Source organism: Candoia aspera, chromosome 6 (genome assembly GCF_035149785.1).
Source record: "Candoia aspera isolate rCanAsp1 chromosome 6, rCanAsp1.hap2, whole genome shotgun sequence".
Classification (NCBI taxonomy): domain Eukaryota; kingdom Metazoa; phylum Chordata; class Lepidosauria; order Squamata; family Boidae; genus Candoia; species Candoia aspera.
This window is the reverse complement of record NC_086158.1, coordinates 75,308,572-75,330,247: the sequence shown is the minus strand read 5'-3', so window position 1 is coordinate 75,330,247 and position 21,676 is coordinate 75,308,572. Positions and strand designations below refer to the sequence as shown.

Genomic DNA, 21,676 nt, shown 5'->3' with positions numbered 1-21,676 from the left:
GACTTTAATTAGTTTTCAGCACACATTCAGACTGAAGCCATTTTCTAATTAGTGTCTGCTCATTCCCATTCCCTTCAGAGTTTTATGGCTGCTCAATTGCCCCTTTCTGGTTAAGGCTACAGATAGCAGAAGATATTTCAGGGCTAATGGTGCTTTGTATCTGCAGGAAGCTCATGTTTATAAATGTTAATCAGTGGCTGAATTGCTTCATACAGGTTGAAGATGAGGACTTTCATAATAATGGCATGTTTATGCCAAGGAATGGTCAACTTGGAAGAACTGAAAACTTCAGAAAGACATAACACTAGATATAAAGTGGATCCTGAGTGCTTTCTCAATATTGTAAGTTAAATTCATTTTGACTATTGTGTTGTGATAGGTGGAGCCAGGAACATAAAGGAGATGCAAAGGGGGCAACACTGCCCAATCCAGGCTTTTTCAGATACTGCCTCTTCCATAGCTTTCAAAGAATTATTCATTGTAGTACTCCAGTCTGATGTAGAAATATTTATTTAATGTGAATGGTATTTTAAACAATATAAAAAGGGCAGATCACATAATAATTTTCAGGCAGATAACCTGAAAATTATCTAAAGATGGTTATGATACATATGTTACTTTTTGTGCTAGACAGATATTCCATACAAAATATATTGACGGTATTTAGGATTCTCAACTCTCACAATGAAAAGAAATAGCTATTATTATTTACTTTTGTCCAAGTTCGATCAATTCAAAGTATTTCAAAAGTGTATCAGTGTCCTTAAAACACCAGCTTTTCATTCAGTTGACTTTGGGAATGGATCCTTAGCAAATAAATCTGATCTTGCCTATGTTCCACCACCTTTGGAAGGTCTATATTTTGGCAGCTAACTTGATGTTGGAGGCCACGAAAGTGGAATATTCCTGAGCTTTCTTCAGTATTCATCTTCTTGTTTTCCCATTTATGTTCAGAAAATATATCTCCAAATAAGTCTTCTCTAGTTTTTTCTCTCTATAGAGTGAGATTATCCATTTTCATAACTATCCAAGTGAGGAATATCATGTTGAGACAAAAGATGGATATATACTTACCATCTACAGAATACCACATGGAAGATATGATGGGGCAAATAAAGGTAAGACCATGGGCAGGTCAAATGGCATCCAGTGGCAGTCTGGTTTAAGAAATGGCAAACAGGGGCTACCTTTCCACTTCACACCTTCTGAAGCACCTTTTTGTCTTTAGATCTGAAGTGCTGTACCATTCTAGTTTCATCCAACCTAGATGGCCTTGTGCAACATTCTGTATAGAACATGGCTGAGAATACTTTTCAGTAATCCAAGTGGAATTATATGTCTCTGCAGAATGAAATGTGATAATTTAAGAATGAACAGTGTGTAAGAAATTACACTTTAGGTCCCAAAATTATCTGACTCATGCACAATTAGAATATGCAGAATTCAGATTTATTGAGAGTAGCGTACAGATCAGAAGAAAAGCTGCGATCGGAAACTTCCCGCCTAAACAAGCTAAATAAAACTTTCCAGCACCCCCCTCCCCCCTCCTATCAATTTCCCACCTAATTTCTAATGGTTAGCCATGCCAGGCACATACATCTGTGCTGTCTCTTGTAATATGACCTTGACTCCCCCCTTCTATCCCAAACAACAAGGTTTCACACTCTTTTCCATTCCACCCTTCTTCCTGGTTCTTGACATGCATTGACTCATCATGGCAGACAAGCACGATCAGACAATTCTTCAATCATTTGGTTGTGGAGTCTGATACAGTGACATTTCTATTGGGTGTTCCAAGGAATTGTACTGTACGCTCCTCCTCCTTTCAATATCCTAGAAAGGGGGATATTCAAAAGGCCTTGAAGGACCTAAAAGCTAAGAGACTGATTGATTGACTAATTGAGTGATTGAGACTTTGAGAAGGACTTTTACATTCCTTCCTTCAATAAAAAGATTGAAAAACAAAATAAAATAGCAAACTACTGTGACAAATAATCACAACAGAAGTTGTAAGAAAGAAACTAAAGCCAACAAGAACAAAAACACCTAAATACAACCCAGAATGAGAACTTTAATTATACTACAACTATACTAGAGCTTTACAACTAAATCCATATTAATTGTTAGATGCTGCTTCTAACCAAATTAATATCTCTCCAATTTGAATTCTAACTGCTGAAGTCTTTTTACTTTGATTTTAGCTGAAATCCTATATCATTTACTATGGAAAAAGGCCACTTGAATATAGGAAAACAGCCTCCTAAGAAGACATCTGTAGAATTGTACTATTAAAAGGATGTCCAATGGAGACTTCTCATGAAATGTTTTAAAATAAACAGTGATGATTTTTAAAAAAAAACTTTTAAAGAAGAATCCCATTTAAGAAGCATTGGAAAAAATATTAGCTGTTAGACCTGCTTAGTAGGCCAATACAAAATATAAGTAGGTTGAGTCTTGAAAGATTGAGGAGAATAGATCCTCAATTTGAGGGTATACTGAGAAATCTTGAGGTATTGTAGATCATAGAGAATTGATTACCCAATAGGGTAAGCAGTCTAGATACTTTTTTAAAAAAAAGTTCTACAACCTCTGTATATAATGGTCTAGAATTGAAGAATATATCATGGTGCTGTTGGGAATAAATCATAATGCTGTTGGAGACAATGGAACTGATGTGGACATGTTTAGAGTAGGTCCATTGAATCAATAAAAGCTCAGTTCCTAAATTCTATGGAGTTAATCACAAATGTTCATGTTTTCATTCTACCCAGCTTGACATTTGTAATAAGAGATTATTAGCAATATACCATAAATTTTGTTTCTTTGCAAAATAGATTTGTAACTAATACTTCAGTTGTTTTGCTATCTCCAGCAATCTGGCTCATTAACAAAGGATCTCTTCTTATTTTACAGGCACACGACCTGTTGTGTTTTTGCAACATGCTCTCCTTGGAGATGGTTCCCACTGGATTTCTAACCAGCCGAACAACAGTTTTGGTTTCATATTAGCAGATAATGGTTATGATGTTTGGATTGGAAATAGCAGAGGAAACACCTGGTCTTCACATCATAAGTCACTGAAGACATGGCAGCAAGAATTCTGGAGATTTAGGTAAGAAAAACTAAAAGGGATAGCAGATGCTTAATTATGAGTTTAAGTAAGATAGAACCAGGAGCCAGCTTGGTGTAGTGGTTAAGGCATCAGGCTAGGGAGACCATGAGTTCTAGTCCTGCCTTAGGCCCAAAGCCAGCTGGGTGTCCTTGTGCTAGTCAGTCTCTCTCAGCCCTAGGAAGCAGCAATGGCAAACCTCTTCTGAAATCTTGCCTAGAAACCTGCAGGAACCTGTCCAGGCAGCCTCCGGGAGTCAAGACTGAGTTGAAGGCAGCAAAAAGAAAAGAAAAAAAAAAAGATATAATTAGGGATGAAAGCTGATCTCTGGGGTTTCATTCTTCTAAGCTCATCCCAATTCCTCCCTCAGAACAATATATAAACTCCCTTATCACACGGACAGTGGTTGCTTGCAGAGAACTCTAAGAACAGGTCCAGAAGAGGACATGAAGAGAAAGTTCTTTTGATACTTACAGTATCTAGTGTGAGGAGCTTGAGTGATGTTTTTTTGAAGAACTTTATTAAATTTCAGAGAAAGATAAAAGATACAGGAAAACAAAAAACTACAAAAAAAACTTTTAAAAAGTTGTGAAAACTCAGGAGAAAAATTTTGTATAGATTACAGAAAGAAATGACTTCTGACTTTAAACATCAAGGATATACAGTGTTATTCCATAATCAATCCCTTACTGTATATTAAACCAAAATCACATTATTTCTAAAATTCAACCCCTTATAAATCACTAAATATCATTGCTTCCTCCTTTTATATTAAAAGAAATATATATATACTGTATATATAAATCACCTAACATCCCCCTCCCTAAAATAACACTTAATTATTCCCTTCCTACGACTATTCTATACATTCCTGTCTACTGTAATAAAAATCAAAAATAAAGCAGCATATAAATTGTCTACCATTGTAATTAATAATAAGAAAACATGAATACAAAAAACATAAATTAAAAAAACCCTTAATAATCATAATCCCAATCATTAACAAAAAATAAAATCATCCAAAGCCAGAAGACCATCCATATGAATATTTTTAGTCCCTTAACCCACATCAAAATAAACCAAAACATTTACATATCCCCATAACAGGCATAAAACTATCTTTTTACAGAAATCAAGCAGTCCAACTGCTCCCCACACAGACACAGACCTCTCTTCAAAAAACTTCTAATACATAATAACCCCTTCTTTCCCATAACATTCCATCAGAAAGTCAAAGTCACTCATGTCCTGTAGCTTAATTTCCCCATTTAAATTCTTCCCTTCAGAATTGCCAATTTCATTCAGAATTGCAACAGAAGCCATTCTCTTTCTTGGGAGAAGCATTTGCATGGCTGTTAGATTCTTCAGATTCATCCAAAACATTACCCACCAGATGGCACATTTCAGATCACATATTTGCCACAATGCTCTGAATATCTTGCAGAATAACTTGGCAGAAATCTGAAAGAATCTGCTTCACCTCTGCTTTGATGTCTCAGCCAAGATCAGAGAAAGCCTGGCTAAGATCCTCCATTTCTGAAGCAGTAGATTATGGTGCCCCCTAGAGACTTAATTGGCCAGAGTGAAAGTCAATGGAAAATTACTGAACTGAGTTAAGATAAGATACCAGACAATTCCCAGAGAAAGTAAGGGCAGGAAAATAAAAGTTCAGAACGACAGATTCAGCATGTAAGAAAAATGTAGAAATTTTCAAAAAAATTGTTGTTTATTCGTTTAGTCGCTTCCGACTCTTCGTGACTTCATGGACCAGCCCACGCCAGAGCTTCCTGTCAGTCGTCAACACCCCCAGCTCCCCCAGGCATGAATCCATCACCTCTAGAATATCATCCATCCACCTTGCCCTTGGTCGGCCCCTCTTCCTTTTGCCTTCCACTCTCCCTAGCTTCAGCATCTTCTCCAGGGTGTCCTGTCTTCTCATTATGTGGCCAAAGTATTTCAGTTTTGCCTTTAATATCATTCCCTCAAGTGAGCAGTCTGGCTTTATTTCCTGGAGGATGGACTGGTTTGATCTTCTTGCAGTCCAAGGCACTCTCAGAATTTTCCTCCAACACCACAGTTCCAAAGCATCGATCTTCCTTCTCTCAGCCTTCCTTATGGTCCAGCTCTCGCGGCCATATGTTACTATTTCAAAAATTAGCACAATAATAACAACAACAACAACAACAGGGAGATGATAATATATTCTCAACCCTCCTTAGTATCAGATGAAAATCAGAGTCCAAAGCTTCAAAAAAAAAATTTTTTTTTTCACAAAAATGATAGGCACCAAGAGAGATCATTTTCTTTTTAATGTAGAAAGCCTCTCTTAGGGTAAAATGCTTTAAAAATATATAAATTGAGTGCTTTAGAAATGGGATGGCTGGACTTAATGTCCCTTTAAGATGCAACACGGCTTGGAAGTGATAACGATCAACTTTTACCAGTTGATCGCAGGTGCTGTTTATGAACTCCTGGCCTCAATTCACCATCCAGAGGACAGATGGGATGATTCCGATTCTTTTCCTTACTCTGGAAAAATGATCCTGATCTTCAGGAGAAACCAGCCTAAGCCCAAAAAGACTGCCACAATGCCAGTTCTGCCCGCGGATCTTGCAGACACAGCTGGCCAATCAGCCATTTCCCACTGGAAGTCTGAGCCTGAGTAATGTTAACATATTTGCCTGGAGCCCCGAGTGTGTGAAGGGCCCTTTTCATTGTTGTGCTGGCATCAACAGATTTTAAGATTTCTTGGCTGTATTTATATTTAATTTTCTGTATTGCTTTAATTGTTTGACTGGCTTTTTTTAAAATTATTGTTAGCCGCCCAGAGTCACTGATCTGAGATGGGTGGCTATATAAAATAAAAAAATAGTAAGTTATACAATTCATCTGCACCTGGGTTTGCACATTTAAATCATTCATAATTTTTCAATATTTGTTTTTTTTTAATCCTTTTATATATTTTGTCTTAAAACAAAAACAGAATACAAAAACAAACATATTACACATACAGAATTACATACATATAACACATACATCAAACACTAACGAACCAAAAAATCAATCTTCACAAATAAATGGTTTCCGACTATCATAATTGTGACTATATTATTAACTATGATATCCTAACGTCTTCCTCAGCAAAGGATCGTTACCTTGTCGTGGTGCTGGAGCTTGAGCACCTCAGTGATGCCATGAGCTAAACCGTGAAGGGCCACCCAAGACGGGAAGGTCGTGACAGAGAGGTCAGACTAAATGCGATCCCTGGGGAAGGTAATGGCAACCCACCCCAGTATTCTTCCCATGAAAACTAAATGGATCAGTACAACCAGAGATATGTCGGTATACCATTCGAAGATGAGAGCCCCAGGTTGGAAGATGGTCAAAATGCTACTGGGGAGGAACAGAGGATGAGTTCAACTAGCCCCAGATGTGATGACACAGCTAGCTCAAAGCCGAAAGGACGGCTAGCAGCCGACGATGCTGGTGGTGAACGGCGAATCCGATGTTCTAAGGATCAACACACCATTGGAACCTGGAATGTAAGATCTATGAGCCAGGGCAAATTGTATGTGGTTATTGGTGAGATGTCAAGATTAAAGATAGACATTTTGGGCGTCAGTGAACTGAAATGGACTGGAATGGGCCACTTCACATCAAATGACTATCAGATCTACTACTGTGGACAAGAGGACCACAGAAGAAATGGAGTAGTCTTCATAATTAATAGTAAAGTGGCTAAAGCAGTGCTTGGATACAATCCAAAAAACGACAGAATGATCTCAATTCGAATTCAGGGCAAGCCATCTAACATCACAGTGATCCAAATATACGGCCCAACCACAGATGCTGAAGAAGCTGAAGTAGAGCAATTCTATGAGGTTCTGCAGCACCTACTGGACAACACGCCTAAAAGAGATGTTATTTTCATCGCAGGAGACTGGAATGCTAAGGTGGGCAGTCAAATGACACCTGGAATTACAGGTAAGCATGGCCTGGGAGAACAAAATGAAGCAGGACATAGGCTGATAGAATTTTGCCAAGACAACTCACTCTGCATAACAAACACTCTCTTCCAACAACCTAAGAGACGGCTTTATACATGGACTTCCCCAGATGGACAACACCGAAATCAGATTGACTACATCCTTTGCAGCCAAAGGTGGCGGACATCTGTACAATCGGTAAAAACAAGGCCTGGAGCTGACTGTAGTTCAGATCACGAACTTCTTCTTGCACAATTTAGGATCAGACTAAAGAGATTAGGGAAGACCCACAGATCAGCTAGATATGAGCTCACTAATATTCCTAAGGAATATGCAGTGGAGGTGAAGAATAGATTTAAGGGACTAGACTTAGTAGATAGGGTCCCGGAAGAACTCTGGACAGAAGTTCACAACATTGTTCAGGAGGCGGCAACAAAATACATCCCAAAGAAAGGGAAAACCAAGAAGGCAAAATGGCTGTCTGCTGAGGCACTAGAAGTAGCCCAAGAAAGAAGGAAAGCAAAAGGCAACAGTGATAGGGGGAGATATGCCCAATTAAATGCAAAATTCCAGAGGTTAGCCAGAAGAAATAAGGAATTATTTTTAAACAAGCAATGCGCGGAAGTGGAAGAAGACAATAGAATAGGAAGGACAAGAGACCTCTTCCAGAAAATTAGAAACATCGGAGGTAAATTCCAGGCCAAAATGGGTATGATCAAAAACAAAGATGGCAAGGACCTAACAGAAGAAGAAGAGATCAAGAAAAGGTGGCAAGAATATACAGAAGACCTGTATAGGAAGGATAACAATATTGGGGATAGCTTTGACGGTGTTGTCAGTGAGCTAGAGCCGGACATCCTGAAGAGTGAGGTTGAGTGGGCCTTAAGAAGCATTGTGTCAGGGCAGCCACGCTTCAAATAAAACACAGACTCACTTAGAGGGTCTAAGGATTTCTGCCTTTATTGAAACGGAATGCATGCAGAGCGAAAGACGGGAATCCTTATGGGGTGACAGGTTGCCCTGTTTATACTTTGTTGGCAGACGTTGTGCTTCTCCACCCTCGAGCCAGGACCAGATGGGTGCTTGAGGCCATGATGGGTTAGTTGATGGGTGATTCCTCCGATCTTCTTTGTCTCCCTGCCTTCGTCCGGACCAGATGCGTCCCCTGGGGAAATGGGGAGATGTTTCCTCGATCTTTCGTTTAGGTGTTAAATTCTGTTTGATGGGCGCTCCTATTGTGTGGGATGTGTGAATGTGTCCCTGGGGGAATGGTGCATTGGTTTTCCTGTCTCTCGATGGGTGTCTGTGGTGCTTACCTATTGTATCGTAGATTTCCTTCTAAACGTGGGTGCTTAGTGGATGCCCTGGTGATTTAAGGATTATGGTTATCCCTTCCTTTTACCTAATGTGCATGTTCCCTGTTGTGATGCCCATAGGCCTTGCAACGGGGACATGACACATTGCTAATAACAAGGCAGCAGGAGATGATGGCATCCCAGCTGAACTGTTCAAAATCTTGCAAGATGATGCTGTCAAGGTAATGCATGCTATATGCCAGCAAATTTGGAAAACACAAGAATGGCCATCAGACTGGAAAAAATCAACTTATATCCCCATACCAAAAAAGGGGAACACTAAAGAATGTTCAAACTATCGAACAGTGGCACTCATTTCACATGCCAGTAAGGTAATGCTCAAGATCCTGCAAGGTAGACTTCAGCAGTTCATGGAGCAAGAATTGCCAGATGTACAAGCTGGGTTTAGAAAAGGCAGAGGAACTAGAGACCAAATTGCCAATATCCGCTGGATAATGGAAAAAGCCAGGGAGTTTCAGAAAAACATCTATTTCTGTTTTATTGACTATTCTAAAGCCTTTGACTGTGTGGACCAGAACAAATTGTGGCAAGGTCTTAGTGGTATGGGGATACCAAGTCATCTTGTATGCCTCCTGAAGAATCTGTATAACGACCAAGTAGCAACAGTAAGAACAGACCACGGAACAACGGACTGGTTTAAGATTGGGAAAGGAGTACGGCAGGGCTGTATACTCTCACCCTACCTATTCAACTTGTATGCAGAACACATCATGCAACAAGCTGGGCTTGAGGAATCCAAGGCTGGAGTTAAAATCTCTGGAAGAAACATTAACAATCTCAGATATGCAGATGATACCACTTTGATGGCTGAAAGCAAAGAGGAACTGAGATGCCTTATGATGAAGGTGAAAGAAGAAAGTGCAAAAGCTGGCTTGCAGCTAAACCTCAAAAAAACCAGGAGTATGGCAACCAGCTTGATTGATAACTGGCAAACAGAGGGAGAAAATGTAGAAGCAGTGAAAGGCTTTGTATTTCTAGGTGCAAAGATTACTGCAGATGCTGACTGCAGTCAGGAAATCCGAAGATGCTTAATCCTTGGGAGAAGAGCAATGACAAATCTCAATAAAATAGTTAAGAGCAGAGACATCAAAAGGACAACAAAGGTCCGCATAGTTAAAGCAATGGTGTTCCCAGCAGTAACATATGGCTGCGAGAGCTGGACCATAAGGAGGGCTGAGAGAAGGAAGATCGATGCTTTTGAACTGTGGTGTTGGAGGAAAATTCTGAGAGTGCCTTGGACTGCAAGAAGATCAAACCAGTCCATCCTCCAGGATATAAAGCCAGACTGCTCACTTGAGGGAATGATATTAAAGGCAAAACTGAAATACTTTGGCCACATAATGAGAAGACAGGACAGCCTGGAGAAGATGTTGATGCTAGGGAGAGTGGAAGGCAAAAGGAAGAGGGGCTAACCAAGGGCAAGATGGATGGATGATATTCTAGAGGTGACGGACTTGTCCCTGGGGGAGCTGAGGGTGTTGACGACCGACAGGAAGCTCTGGCTTGGGCTGGTCCCTGAAGTCACGAAGAGTCGGAAGCGACTAGACAAATAAACAACAACAAATCCTAATGTCTTGTCTTTATTTTATCTACCTACCCCTATTCTATATAATTAATCATTTAAACTGTAAAACCTACCATCATTACATTGTTTTATTCCTTATTGATAATTTAATCAAGAAATGGTTGCCATATTTTCGTAAATTCAGCCAAATTTTTGTCCTTCATCAAATCTGTCAGCTTTCCCAATTGGGCTAAGTCCATTGTTTTAATAGTCCACTCTTCTATCATTGGTGTATATACCTCTTTCCACCATTGGGCATATAGGATTCTCGCAGTAATAATTGTATATAATAAAAGCTTGCCATGGCTGTTTTCTAAGTCCTCTTCCATTAGTCCCAATAAATATAATTCCAGTTTTATTATTATGTTTACTTTCAAAATTTCCGTATTCCAAAATTTCTTGGCCTTCTTGCAAGTCCACCATAGGTGATAGAATGTTCCTTTCACTTGCAAACATTTCCAACAATTATTTGAAATGTTTTTAAACTTTCTCAATAATTTATCTGGTGTTATGTACCAATGATACATCATTTTGTAGAAATTTTCTTTTAAATTATAATTCAATGTAGATTTTAATCCCCTAGTCCACATTCTTTCCCATTGATCCAACATAATATTATAGCCAAAGATTTTGGCCCATTTGATCATAAAGTCTTTGACTAGTTCATCTTCTAATTTTAACTGTAATAATATTTTATATAATTTTGCTATAATACGGTCTTCTTTCAAGTTTGCTAGGTTTCCCATCCATGTTATTTCCTTTACAAATTTATACCTCTTTTTATCTAATTTAAACTGCTCTACTATTTGTATTTATGTAAACCAATGACAAGTATAACCTTCTGCTTCTAATTTATCCCTTGTCTTAATTACAGAGTTATCTCCTTCATACTTTAATATGTCCTTATATCTTAACCATCTTGTTGTTTCAATAATTTCCTTTCTCACAAAAGCTTCTTGTGGCGATATCCATAATGGCATATTTGGCATCAATCTAGATTTATATCTATCCCAAGCCTTTAATAGGGCTATCCTAATGTGATGATTATTAAATTCTGGCTTTATCATACCATAAGAATGCATGCCATCCAAATTTTTATTTGTGGCCCTCCAATTATAATTTTTTAATATTTGTGAGACATTATCTGGGGCAGATACCATGATGGATGTCACTTCCAAAGGAGCCAAAATTCATGATTTTCCATTGGGCAGGAAGAACAGTTTGCTGTTGTTTGGCTTTGCCTAGCTTTCAAAAAGACTCTGAAACATTGCAATTTGCTTTCTCAGCTTGCTCTGGCTGCAAGGTCAGCCATGTGTGTTCGGTGAGTCTTGGGTAGGTTTTCAACCCTGCCAACAAGCACTTTAATTATATCCAATCTAGTGAGTCTCAGTGAACTGGGTGGTTCCAAGATTAGTCTAGATTAGGTTCTGGGCAGAGGGTATTAGGACTAGTTCAGCAAGGTCTGTAGCCTTGTATCATATTATCTTCTCCTAAGATTTCCCAAAAACTTACCTTGGTTTCCCTCTTCTAAGATCCTGATGGAGGCATTCTCACACTTACACCAATGCTTTCATGTTTTTCATCCTGTGCTCCTTTCCATCTGACGAATTGAGCTAATTTCTGAGCGAGATGGCCTGGGTTGACATTTATAAAACAATGTGTTTGTTTTGTTTCTTCCTAGTTTTCATGAGATGGGATACTATGATATTCCAGCAGTTGTATACTTTATCTTGAACAAAACCAAACAGCAGCAGCTATACTATGTGGGCCATTCAGAAGGCGCAAGTACTGGTAGGTTACATAAGCAAAACTGGGAGTAGGGATGAATGGGGGAAAACTATTGAATACAGTCCGCGCATTACAATTGTGTGTACAGTTTGAGAATGCATGTCTCCTGGTATTTTATGGAGGCCAAGTCAGGAAGAATTGAACAACTCAACTTCTGAGTCCTTATTCATCATGAACCATTTTAAAATGCTTGGCTCATCAAACCCAGCCCTTCCTCCGTAACAGTTTTCTGCAATTGGCCTTTCCAAGCCCTACATGCAGATAAGCCTAGGACTTTTGGATGTAAACAGTGTGCTCTAGCATGAAGTGATAGCCTTCTGTTTCAGCTTGTTTCTTCTGGCTGATCAGTGAAAGTTGTGGATTCCTGCACCATGTTATGCATCTTCCCATTGTAAACATGAGAACAGGAAATAGATATATCTCCCTCCTCCCTATCACACTCTCATCATGCAACCCAGCTGTTTGATTGCAAAGCAAAGATGCATTTTCTTCCATGCATTGTGTATGGATATACAATTACTGATACAGAACCCTGCAGAAATACAGGAGCAAGGAAGAAAATACAGCTTTTTAGAGTAAAGCTTTGCTCTCCTAAACAGTTGAAGAGGTCCGGTTTCTTTACAAAATCTTTTATTTCTTCAGGTTTCATCTCATTCTCTTCTTGGCCAGAACTGGCTAAAAGAATCAAGGTCTTCTTCGGACTGGCACCTGTAACCACAGTAACATTTGCTGCAAGTCCTGTATTAAAATTAATGAAACCTTATATAACGTTTCATGTAAGTCCTTTTAGGTTCTGTTAATGCATAATCCAATCATGTGCATTATCCCAAAGAAAGTAACCATAAAGTAATGAAACCTGGGCAAAGCTTGAAAGAGAGGGCCGTGATCCTACCCTCTTCAATATTCATCTCAAAGACAGGGATAGCACCTCCCTCCCAAAACTTCAGAATTGGCAAAGGTTTTTTCAGGAAAAAAAATCATTAATCATTACTTACTTAATTAATTAATTAATTAAATCATTAAAAATCATTGTACAGTTTCGTGTACACGTATTACCTGTGTTTCATTAATCTACTTTAAATAATTATAGCCTAAAGTAAGCGAATTTTTGTTCTTTCTTGTCCACCTCTTGGAATTTCAATCCACATGTACCATGCAAAGATCCAGTTTATGTGTCTCTGATCTAAGGAGTTTCTTCTTAAAGTAGGAGAGAAACAGGCTGGGCTTTTACAACGGAGGTGGGGTTGGGATGATATTTGATTTGGCTTTGTTGCAGTCAGTTGCAATTAATTAATGGATTAATTACTGGATTAATTAATATATTTCAGAAGATGTATGGCTACAAAGGAATCTTCCAGTATCATACTATTCTGAGGAAGCTAATAGTTGAGTTCTGTTATGCTCAACCTGAATTCTGTGAACGTATTATGTCTTCTATAGTTGGTTATAACACCCCCAATGTCAACATGGTATGTATAAGGAAAACTGGGTCAGACGTTTTCTTGGATTAAGGCAAACTATGGCCCACAAGCCAAATCTGGCCTGCCACCTGTTTTTATACAGCCCACGAGCTAAGAATGGATGGGTGGGTGGGCAGCAGATTGCCAAGCAAACCCTCAGCTGAGCTTCTGGGGTGAGGAGCGGAGCCAAGGGATAGGGGTAGGGAATCCTGGGCAGCAGTGGCCTATCAGTGGAGCCCTTTTTGGGCCAGCATCATCCAATGCCTGATGCACTCCTTAGCCTGCAGAACTGCCAGCTGCTCCCACAGAGGCAGTGGGAAGGGGACAGAATCTGGACCTTTACAGAAAAAGTTTGCCAACCTCTAGATTAAGGCCTCTCTTAAATTTTAAATAAGAAAAAGTTGAGCTTTATGATTAACCTTTGCATTTCAAGATTTCCTGGAAGACAACTTGGTTTGTGCAAAAGGTTTAGAATAGAAGGTGTAACTGTGTTTATTACATTGGAGTTGAGCAGTTTCCAATTCATTTTTACCAAATGTCATTCCAATAGCACTTAAGAGTCAAACATCATGGTTCTTCCAAAAAGTAATGGCTTGTATCTAAACATCAGCAAGCAGGAATACGAAGAGTTTGAAAACTAAAACTGCAAAACATGTGGGCTGCATTCTAAGCTGCCCCTCTGTCTTTCTGGCTAGTTTTAGGATATCTAAGGGGCTGTAGGCCTCAGCAACTATCTATTCATGTATGTGCACTCAGCTTCAGAATAAGAGGTTACACTATATAACAAATGAACATAGTAATTCCAGTTGAATTATGAAAATTAAATCTATAGGCACTGCATATTCCTATGGAGTACCCTGGATGGGGGTGTTCATCAGTTGTATTAGGTCTATTCAAGAACATGATAGACCCACAAATGTACAGTAAAACCTTTCTGAATTCTTGCTATACAGCAGATGCAATTCATTAGGGAATTATGATGAATAATTATTTTATTTCAGAGCCGTTTGGACATGTATGTTGCACATTCTCCTGCTGGAACATCTGTAAAAAATATTGTTCATTGGATGCAGGTACGTTATTATTATTTTTTTAATGAAATATTGTATTTAGTCATCATGGTTTGGATCCAGATCTAACCATACTTAGAAGAGATCTGTTAGTCACTGATTTACTCTGTATGAGTTTCTTCTAATTATGACTAACTCTGGATCCAGTGGAGCCATGGGTGAATGTATTAAACATTTCTACCACTAGTGGCTAATAATCATAATTAGAATGTAACCTAATAAAACACATGTGCGTGCACGCACACGCACACGCACACACACCCCATTATACCAGCAGTACTATATACAAATAGAACCAGTTAGAATGGCTTAAAAAAAAACCCACTAAACAAATATACTTATGTATATATTTTATCAATTATACCCAAGGTGAACCATTCATTATTATCAAGTGACAGAAAGGGAGAAAATAAATTGAATGTCTGAAACTATACAATCTTATGTATAGGCATTTAAGATTTTAGGCTTGAAAAAATCTGATACTGTGAAACAGAAACATTACTGACTAATAATTAAAGCAAAAAATCTGGCTGAGGAGAAGGGCACTAGATCAGAAAAGGCAACCTTAGACATTGTAGATACCTAAGCCACAGTTACGCGAAACTGCCTCTACGTTTTGGGTAATAATCTGCAATTCCTAATATCTAGAACTACACTCAGCTCATTCAGCATATGGTTTTAGCATACAGGCTTTTCTGCCTATGCTGCAATCTTTGTTGCTTATACTGAAATACAGCGCTTTCTACAAAGAAGTGTATCTGAAGGTTTTTAAAAGAAAACTTCATAAATTCTGTTTTGGAAAGTTATAAAAAATTAGATCAAGTATTTCCACTGAAATAATTGTAGCAATAAATTGGAAATATTGAGATAATCTTGCTGATCTTTGTTACAGGCCTGTTATAAAATTGTTGAAATAGATACTGTGACTACTTGAATTATACTGTGGGTTATCCCTGGACTAAGCACTTAATGTTTTAGTTGCATTAGAATAAATTGTCCTTTTATTTTGGTAGGTTGAAGCATGGGTAATGTTGCTTTGAAATATGTTTATCTATTTGTTTATTTGATTTATATAGTTGTCTATCTCACATATGTGATTCCAGGAGGCTTACAATAAAATAAATATATATTTTTTAAAAATAAAAAAATAAAGCACACAGCAGCTGGGCATCATCCAAACAATTATCAACACATCCAGGAGACGGATTCTGTCATACACCCAGGGCCACAGGCTTGGGCACCAAACCAGGTTTTCAAGGTCTCACAGAAGGCCAGCAGGGATGGGGCCTAATCTTACCTTTGGGGGGATGATGTTCCAAAGGGTGGACACCAAGGCAGAAAAGAGTCCCCTTCTGGGCCCCACCAGCCAACACTCCGTAGATGATGGTACCTAGAGCATGCCTCTCCTGCTGTATCAGGTAGGACAGGGAGAGACAACTGGGGAGAGGTGCTCCCATAAGTAACCCCGTCCCAAGCCATGAAGGGCTTTAAAGGTGACAACGAGCACCCTGAATTGCACCCGGAAGCACACTGGAAGCCAATGCAGCTTGCAGAGCAGTGGTGTTACGTTATTATCGATAGGACTGGTAATACTTTTGTTCAGTTCTGTAATTACATATTATTAATTGTAGATCTATAACAAAAAGCAGTTTCAAGCATATGACTATGGCACCGAGATAAAGAATATGGAGAACTACAATCAGGTATGAAAATAAAACAGTTTTCTTGTAAAATACTTATGCTGTTTCTCATTTGCAGGTTTTAGGATCAGAATGGTTTCCTTGATAGATGTGTTATAGATGATAGGGCTTGTTTGGGATCTTGTTCCAGATTTTGCAGGTTGAGGTTGAACAAAGAAAAGCTTTTTAAAAAAAAATAAGAATTTTATTAAGTTTAAACAAAGATGAAAGCTACAGAAAAACAAAAAACTACAAAGGAAAAAAAACCTAGAAAAGTGTAGAAACACAAGAGAAATTTTTCAGAATTACAGAAAGAGGTGAATTCTGACTTTTAACAGCAAGGATATACAACAGTTTTCCATGATCAATCCCTTGCTCTATATTAAACCAAAATCACATTATTTCTATAAATCATTCCATTGGTACATTATAAAAATCACTAAATGCAGTTGTTGCCTCCCATTATATTAAAGGAATACACACACACACACACTCTTATACATATACACATACATACATATACACATACATACACACACATACATGCATACACATACATACATACAATATGTATGTGTGTGTGTGTATACACATACTGTATATATATATATATATCCATATCCTAATCGACTTCCCCTCAAAGATAACATTTATTTAATTATTTCCTTCCTACTACTATTCTATACTTTCCTGTCTACTATAAAAAAGATCAGACTAAAAAACATATAAATTGTCTGCCATTGTACTTGATAATACAACAATTTTAATAATCTTAATCATATTAAACCCAAAACCAAACATTTATTATTTTTTATTATACCTTAATAATCTTAATCTTAATCCAAATTGTTGAAGATAAATGAAATCAGACAATCCAGATAAATATTCTTAAACCCTTATCCCACTTCAAAATAAACCAGAGCATTTACATATCCTCACAATATGCACAGAGCTTTTTTCTTAAAAAAATCAAACAGCCCAACTGCCCCTCTCAAAAACACCAACTTCTTTTCAGGAGACCTCCCATGCATAATAACCCCTTCTTTTCCAAGATGTTCCATCAGAAAATCAATTTCACTTATAGCTTGCAATTTAATTGCTCCCTTTAATTTCTTCAATTCGGCTATTTGAGTTGAAAATAGGGGAAAATAGGAGGAGGATTAGGTATGTTCACTGCCTTGAGTTACTTATAAAAATAATAAAGGCAGGATAGAAATAAATTAAATAAATAAATAAAATATTCAGTCTTCATCCAGCATTTCAATAGAAGTCCCAATCTCACTCTTAAAGGAGACATTTCTGTTGCTGTTAAATTCTTCAGTTTCATCCATGACATCCTCAACCAGATGACACATTTTAGACCTTGTATTTTCCACAATGTCCTGTATGCCTTGCATAAAATCTTGGTAAGACTAAACAAAATCTGTTTGACATCTTGGTGGAAATCAAAGAAAGTCTGCTTAAAATCCTGCATATCTCAAGGTCTCAAGCAGTAGATTATGGCACCCTGTAGGAGCTTAAGCAGCAAAAGTTGAAGATATGAATGAATTCCAAAATGTGTTTTTATATAAGTGAAAGTGAGATAACAGACAATTCCCCAGGGAAAGCAGCAGCAGAAAGTTGAAAGTTCAAAACAGCTGATTCCATGTGTAAGAAAATACTAATATCTTCAAATTTAGTACAAAAATAATAACAGGGAGAAAATTATTTACTTTCAGGCCTTATTAATATTTTGATGGAAAACAAAGTCCAGAGCTTAAAAAGAAGTATTGAAAAAAAATTAATCCCAGAAATATCGATAAGCACCAAGAGAACCTGCTTCTCCTTGCTGTAGACAGCCTCTCTTGGGGTATACGTACTTAAAAGAAATACAAATTGGGTGATATAGAAATGGAGTGGCCAATCTTAATGTCCTTTTAAGGCTACAGCATGACTTGGAAATGGTGACACCCCAGCCTCCCAGCTGCTCTTACCAGTTGAGCACGAACGATGTTTGTGATCTTCTGGCTGAAAGCAGCCATGCAGAGGACAGATGAGGTGATTCCTGGTGTTTTCCTTATTCCGGAAAAACACACCCGGGCTTCAGGAAAAACCTGTCTGAGCCCCCCCAAAAATGCCACATTGTCAACTCTGCCTGCTGAACCCATGGGCACAGCTGTTCAGTCCGCCACGTCCCCACCAGAAATCCCAGAGTAAGAAAAGCTTGATCAAAGTGATAGTAAATGTAGAGAAATCTTTCTTGCCCTCCCTGATCTGAAGACAGTTGCCACCTGAATCTAAGGCTAACCACCTTTCCTGCCCAGCCAAGCCATTTACATTAGCAATTGCATCAAGTGACTAATTTAAGCCAGAATATTCTCTTTTGGGCCAGTGGCAGAATGTCCTGCCCTTTCTGTGGTTCTGAGCTGATCAGCTACTGTATGTATTAGAGGCAGACATCCATGGGAACCATCCGAGGTTAAAAACCACCACCAATCCCCCCCCTTTCATCTCAGGTTGGTGTGTGCACTGAGCAGGAAGTCCTATTACTTTGCTTGCTCACTGACTTTTTTAAAGTGGTAATTTGAAATGTTTTATATATTGCTCTATCTCTCCCTGAGCAGTTTTTGGCCGATTATTCAGTTTTGTTGCTTTTCTTCCCAGGTGACTCCTCCTGTATACAAGATAGAAGACATAAAAATACCCATTGCACTCTGGACTGGTGGGGAAGACTTATTTGTGAACCCAAGAGATTCCGAGGCATTAATAGCACGGATTAGTAACCTCATTTATCATGGATGTATTCCTGAATGGAATCATCTAGACTTCATTTGGGGACTCGATGCGACTGAGCGTATGTATGTGGGTATCATTGAGATAATGGAAAGGTATCATTAATTCCCCAGCAGTGATGTACAGAGAAAGCATGTTGTATGATGACAATCTGGTAACACACCTTGAGGCTGCTTTGAAGCCTTAATGCAACTGAGCTGATGAATTAGATGAAGAAGAAACATTTGTAATCTTACGTAATGCTATTTCTTTGGTGGAGGTTATTGGAAGTCTAAAGAATCCTTTGGGATTAAAAGAATTTATCCATCCCTTGCTACATTTTTGCTTTACATCTGGCAATAGTAATGCCCTTCATGTTTGCTGGCATTTAATAAAAATATACGATAGTTGGGCAAAGCTTTTAGTTAGATGAATGGTTGTGTTTTAGTAGTCCATCAATTTAAAGTCCATCGTCTTGGGGTTTCTTCTAGCTTTATGTTTATTTGCTGATCACAAACAAATCAAGAATTGCTGAATTCTTTTTAATTTCTACAAAGAAATAGATGACCTGTCACACCAGACAGAGAACATTTTTCCATTGTACTTTTCAAATAAAAGGGCATTTTTATACAATACTTTATTGGCCAAGTATGATCAAACATACCAGGAATTTGACTTTGGTGGAAGAGCTCTCAATATATTTACATAACATCAAAAATAAACAATAGTAAAGTAATAATGTTATTTACTAGAACTATACAATCAAGAAAAAAAAATTGAAGGAAAATAATACTACGGCTATTAACTAACACACACTCATATTTAAAGGGAGAATTAAGGGACAATATACTGCATCTGTTGTCCAACATATGTTCACATCTAACAGAGCATTACTGGTCACATCCCAGGAGTCATGTCTTACCATACATTGTCAATCATTATATCAGGCTACATTAATTAGGAGTTCAACAGAGCAATGGCACGAGGAAAAAAACTGTTCCGATGTCTAGTTGTTTTGACATACGGTACTCTGTATCACCATCCTGATGGTAGAAATTGAAAGAGTTTATGTCCAGGATGCGAAGGGTCTGCAGATAACTTCTCTGCCCTTCTTTTGACCCTTGCAATATACAGGTCTTCTATAGAAGGCAGGCGGATTGCAATAATTCGTTCTGCAGACTTAACTATCCGTTGATTGCGGAACCAAACCAGAGAGTTATAGAAGAACAGATAACAGATTCAGTAATTCCTCTGTAGAACTATACCAGAAGCTCCTGAGATAGATTATCTTTCAGATCTGCAACATTACTAGCATTGTAATTGTTGGTACATCGTCCTGTCCATCAAACTGCTTCATTCATGGTGCAGAATAGAGGAGGGATCATCTGGTATCCTACTTTCCATCTCTATTCTGCTACTGTAATGTACATTAAAGCATTAAAGTTCAAACAACCAAAGGCCTCTCCCTTCATGCAAATTACCCACAGCAGAATTTCCAGTGGCTGTGGAATTTTCTATGCATTTTGATATAACTATATAGAGAATGTAAATTCTTGCTTCTTGCTCATGTCTCTCTCTCCCTGTTTTTGCCTACCTTTTATCCTGTTTTGCCAGTTTCTATCTGTTGATGTTTAATAATAAAGATGAAGCTATGTTTCTGCTAGCTGAACCGAATGGCCTTTCTGTGATCTGGATATAGAGATTAACTAGGAGTGTCCTGGATGCAAACTGGAAATTACCCACAGCAATTTTCCAAAAGAAGGGTTATGGACCAAACAGCAAGCCAGAACTGAACTCTGAGCACCCCAAAGTACCCCAGTCACAAAATCATCCAGATCTATTTCCAGGCACTTGATCAAGTACCCAATGGAACCAGCATTCAGAGTGCAGACATTTATATTTCTTTATTTATCAAATTCATATGGCCGCCCATCTCACGAAAGTGACTCTCAGTGGCGTATAGCAAAATGATAAAAGAATAAACCTATTAAAAAAAGTCATTATTAAAAAAAATTAAGTCACAAGGCATAAGAGGTAACAGATGTTAACAGCAGTAATGGAGCCACCTCAAGTTCTTGCCGGTCCCCTGGGACCCCCAGGCCTGATGACATAACCAGGTCTTGAGGGACTTCTGGAAAATCAACAGGGATGGAGCTAACCTCACCTCTGAGGGGAGAATGTTGCATAAGGTGGGCACCACAGCAGAGAAGGACTGCCTCCTGGGACCTGCCAAGTGTAGTTCCCTAACAGATGAGACCCACAGCATGTCTCTTCTGGATCTGATGGGATTGGCAGATATAATCAGGAAGAGGGGCAAAGCTAAGATGGCAATGGAGCAGCAGCTTCCCTGCTGAGCTCCTCATGATATTTTATTTCTTCTATCCATTTTTGTAAACAGCCTAGCTACGCACCTTAATTTTTATCTAGCTTTATTTCATAAACACATTCTCTGCAAGAGAAAATTACTAAGAAAAGGAAATGTCCCTTCATGTTGTTTACATTTCCAACCTGTGGTTTGAAGCCAGCATGGGTTGTATCAGAACTGCAAACCAAAGCAATCCAGACCCGTTTCATGTATAGGCCTATATGTATGCATTAACAGCGTTCTTAAACTAAAAGAATGAAACTCACCTCTTTAACGTGAAGTTGCCCGAATTTGAAATAATTTTTCAAATAAATCGTGATCTCCCAGGGAACCCCTAGTGACCTCTTGTGGAACCATAGGGTTCCGCAGAACCCTGGTTGAGAAACCCTGGTCTAGCTTTTTTTTAAAAAAAATTATCCCGCCTTTATTAATTTTATAAATAACTCATGGCAGCAAACATACTTAATACTCATTATTATTTTCCCCACAACCACCACCCTGGGGGGTGAATTGGGCTGAGAGAGAGGG

General features: G+C 38.4%; 1 protein-coding gene across 1 annotated transcript; it reads left to right on the top strand.

Moving 5' to 3' along the window:
- Positions 1-8: 8 nt before the first annotated feature.
- On the top strand, positions 9-19,242 carry LOC134500252 (lipase member M-like). The gene is made up of 9 exons (XM_063307441.1): positions 9-342; positions 1,001-1,118; positions 2,914-3,112; positions 11,717-11,826; positions 12,466-12,599; positions 13,152-13,292; positions 14,285-14,356; positions 15,985-16,056; positions 18,676-19,242. The coding sequence occupies exons 1-9, from the start codon at positions 223-225 to the stop codon at positions 18,907-18,909; spliced, it is 1,200 nt and encodes a 399-aa protein (XP_063163511.1). The 5' UTR covers positions 9-222; the 3' UTR covers positions 18,910-19,242.
- Positions 19,243-21,676: the final 2,434 nt, after the last annotated feature.

Excerpts from the sequence above, each read along its gene's own strand:
- LOC134500252 (XM_063307441.1), top strand. The coding sequence starts at position 223 with ATGAGGACTTTCATAATAATGGCATGTTTATGCCAAGGAATGGTCAAC. Across the intron at positions 343-1,000 it reads CTGAGTGCTTTCTCAATATT|AGTGAGATTATCCATTTTCA; the intron begins GTAAGTTAAATT and ends TTCTCTCTATAG. Across the intron at positions 3,113-11,716 it reads CAAGAATTCTGGAGATTTAG|TTTTCATGAGATGGGATACT; the intron begins GTAAGAAAAACT and ends GTTTCTTCCTAG.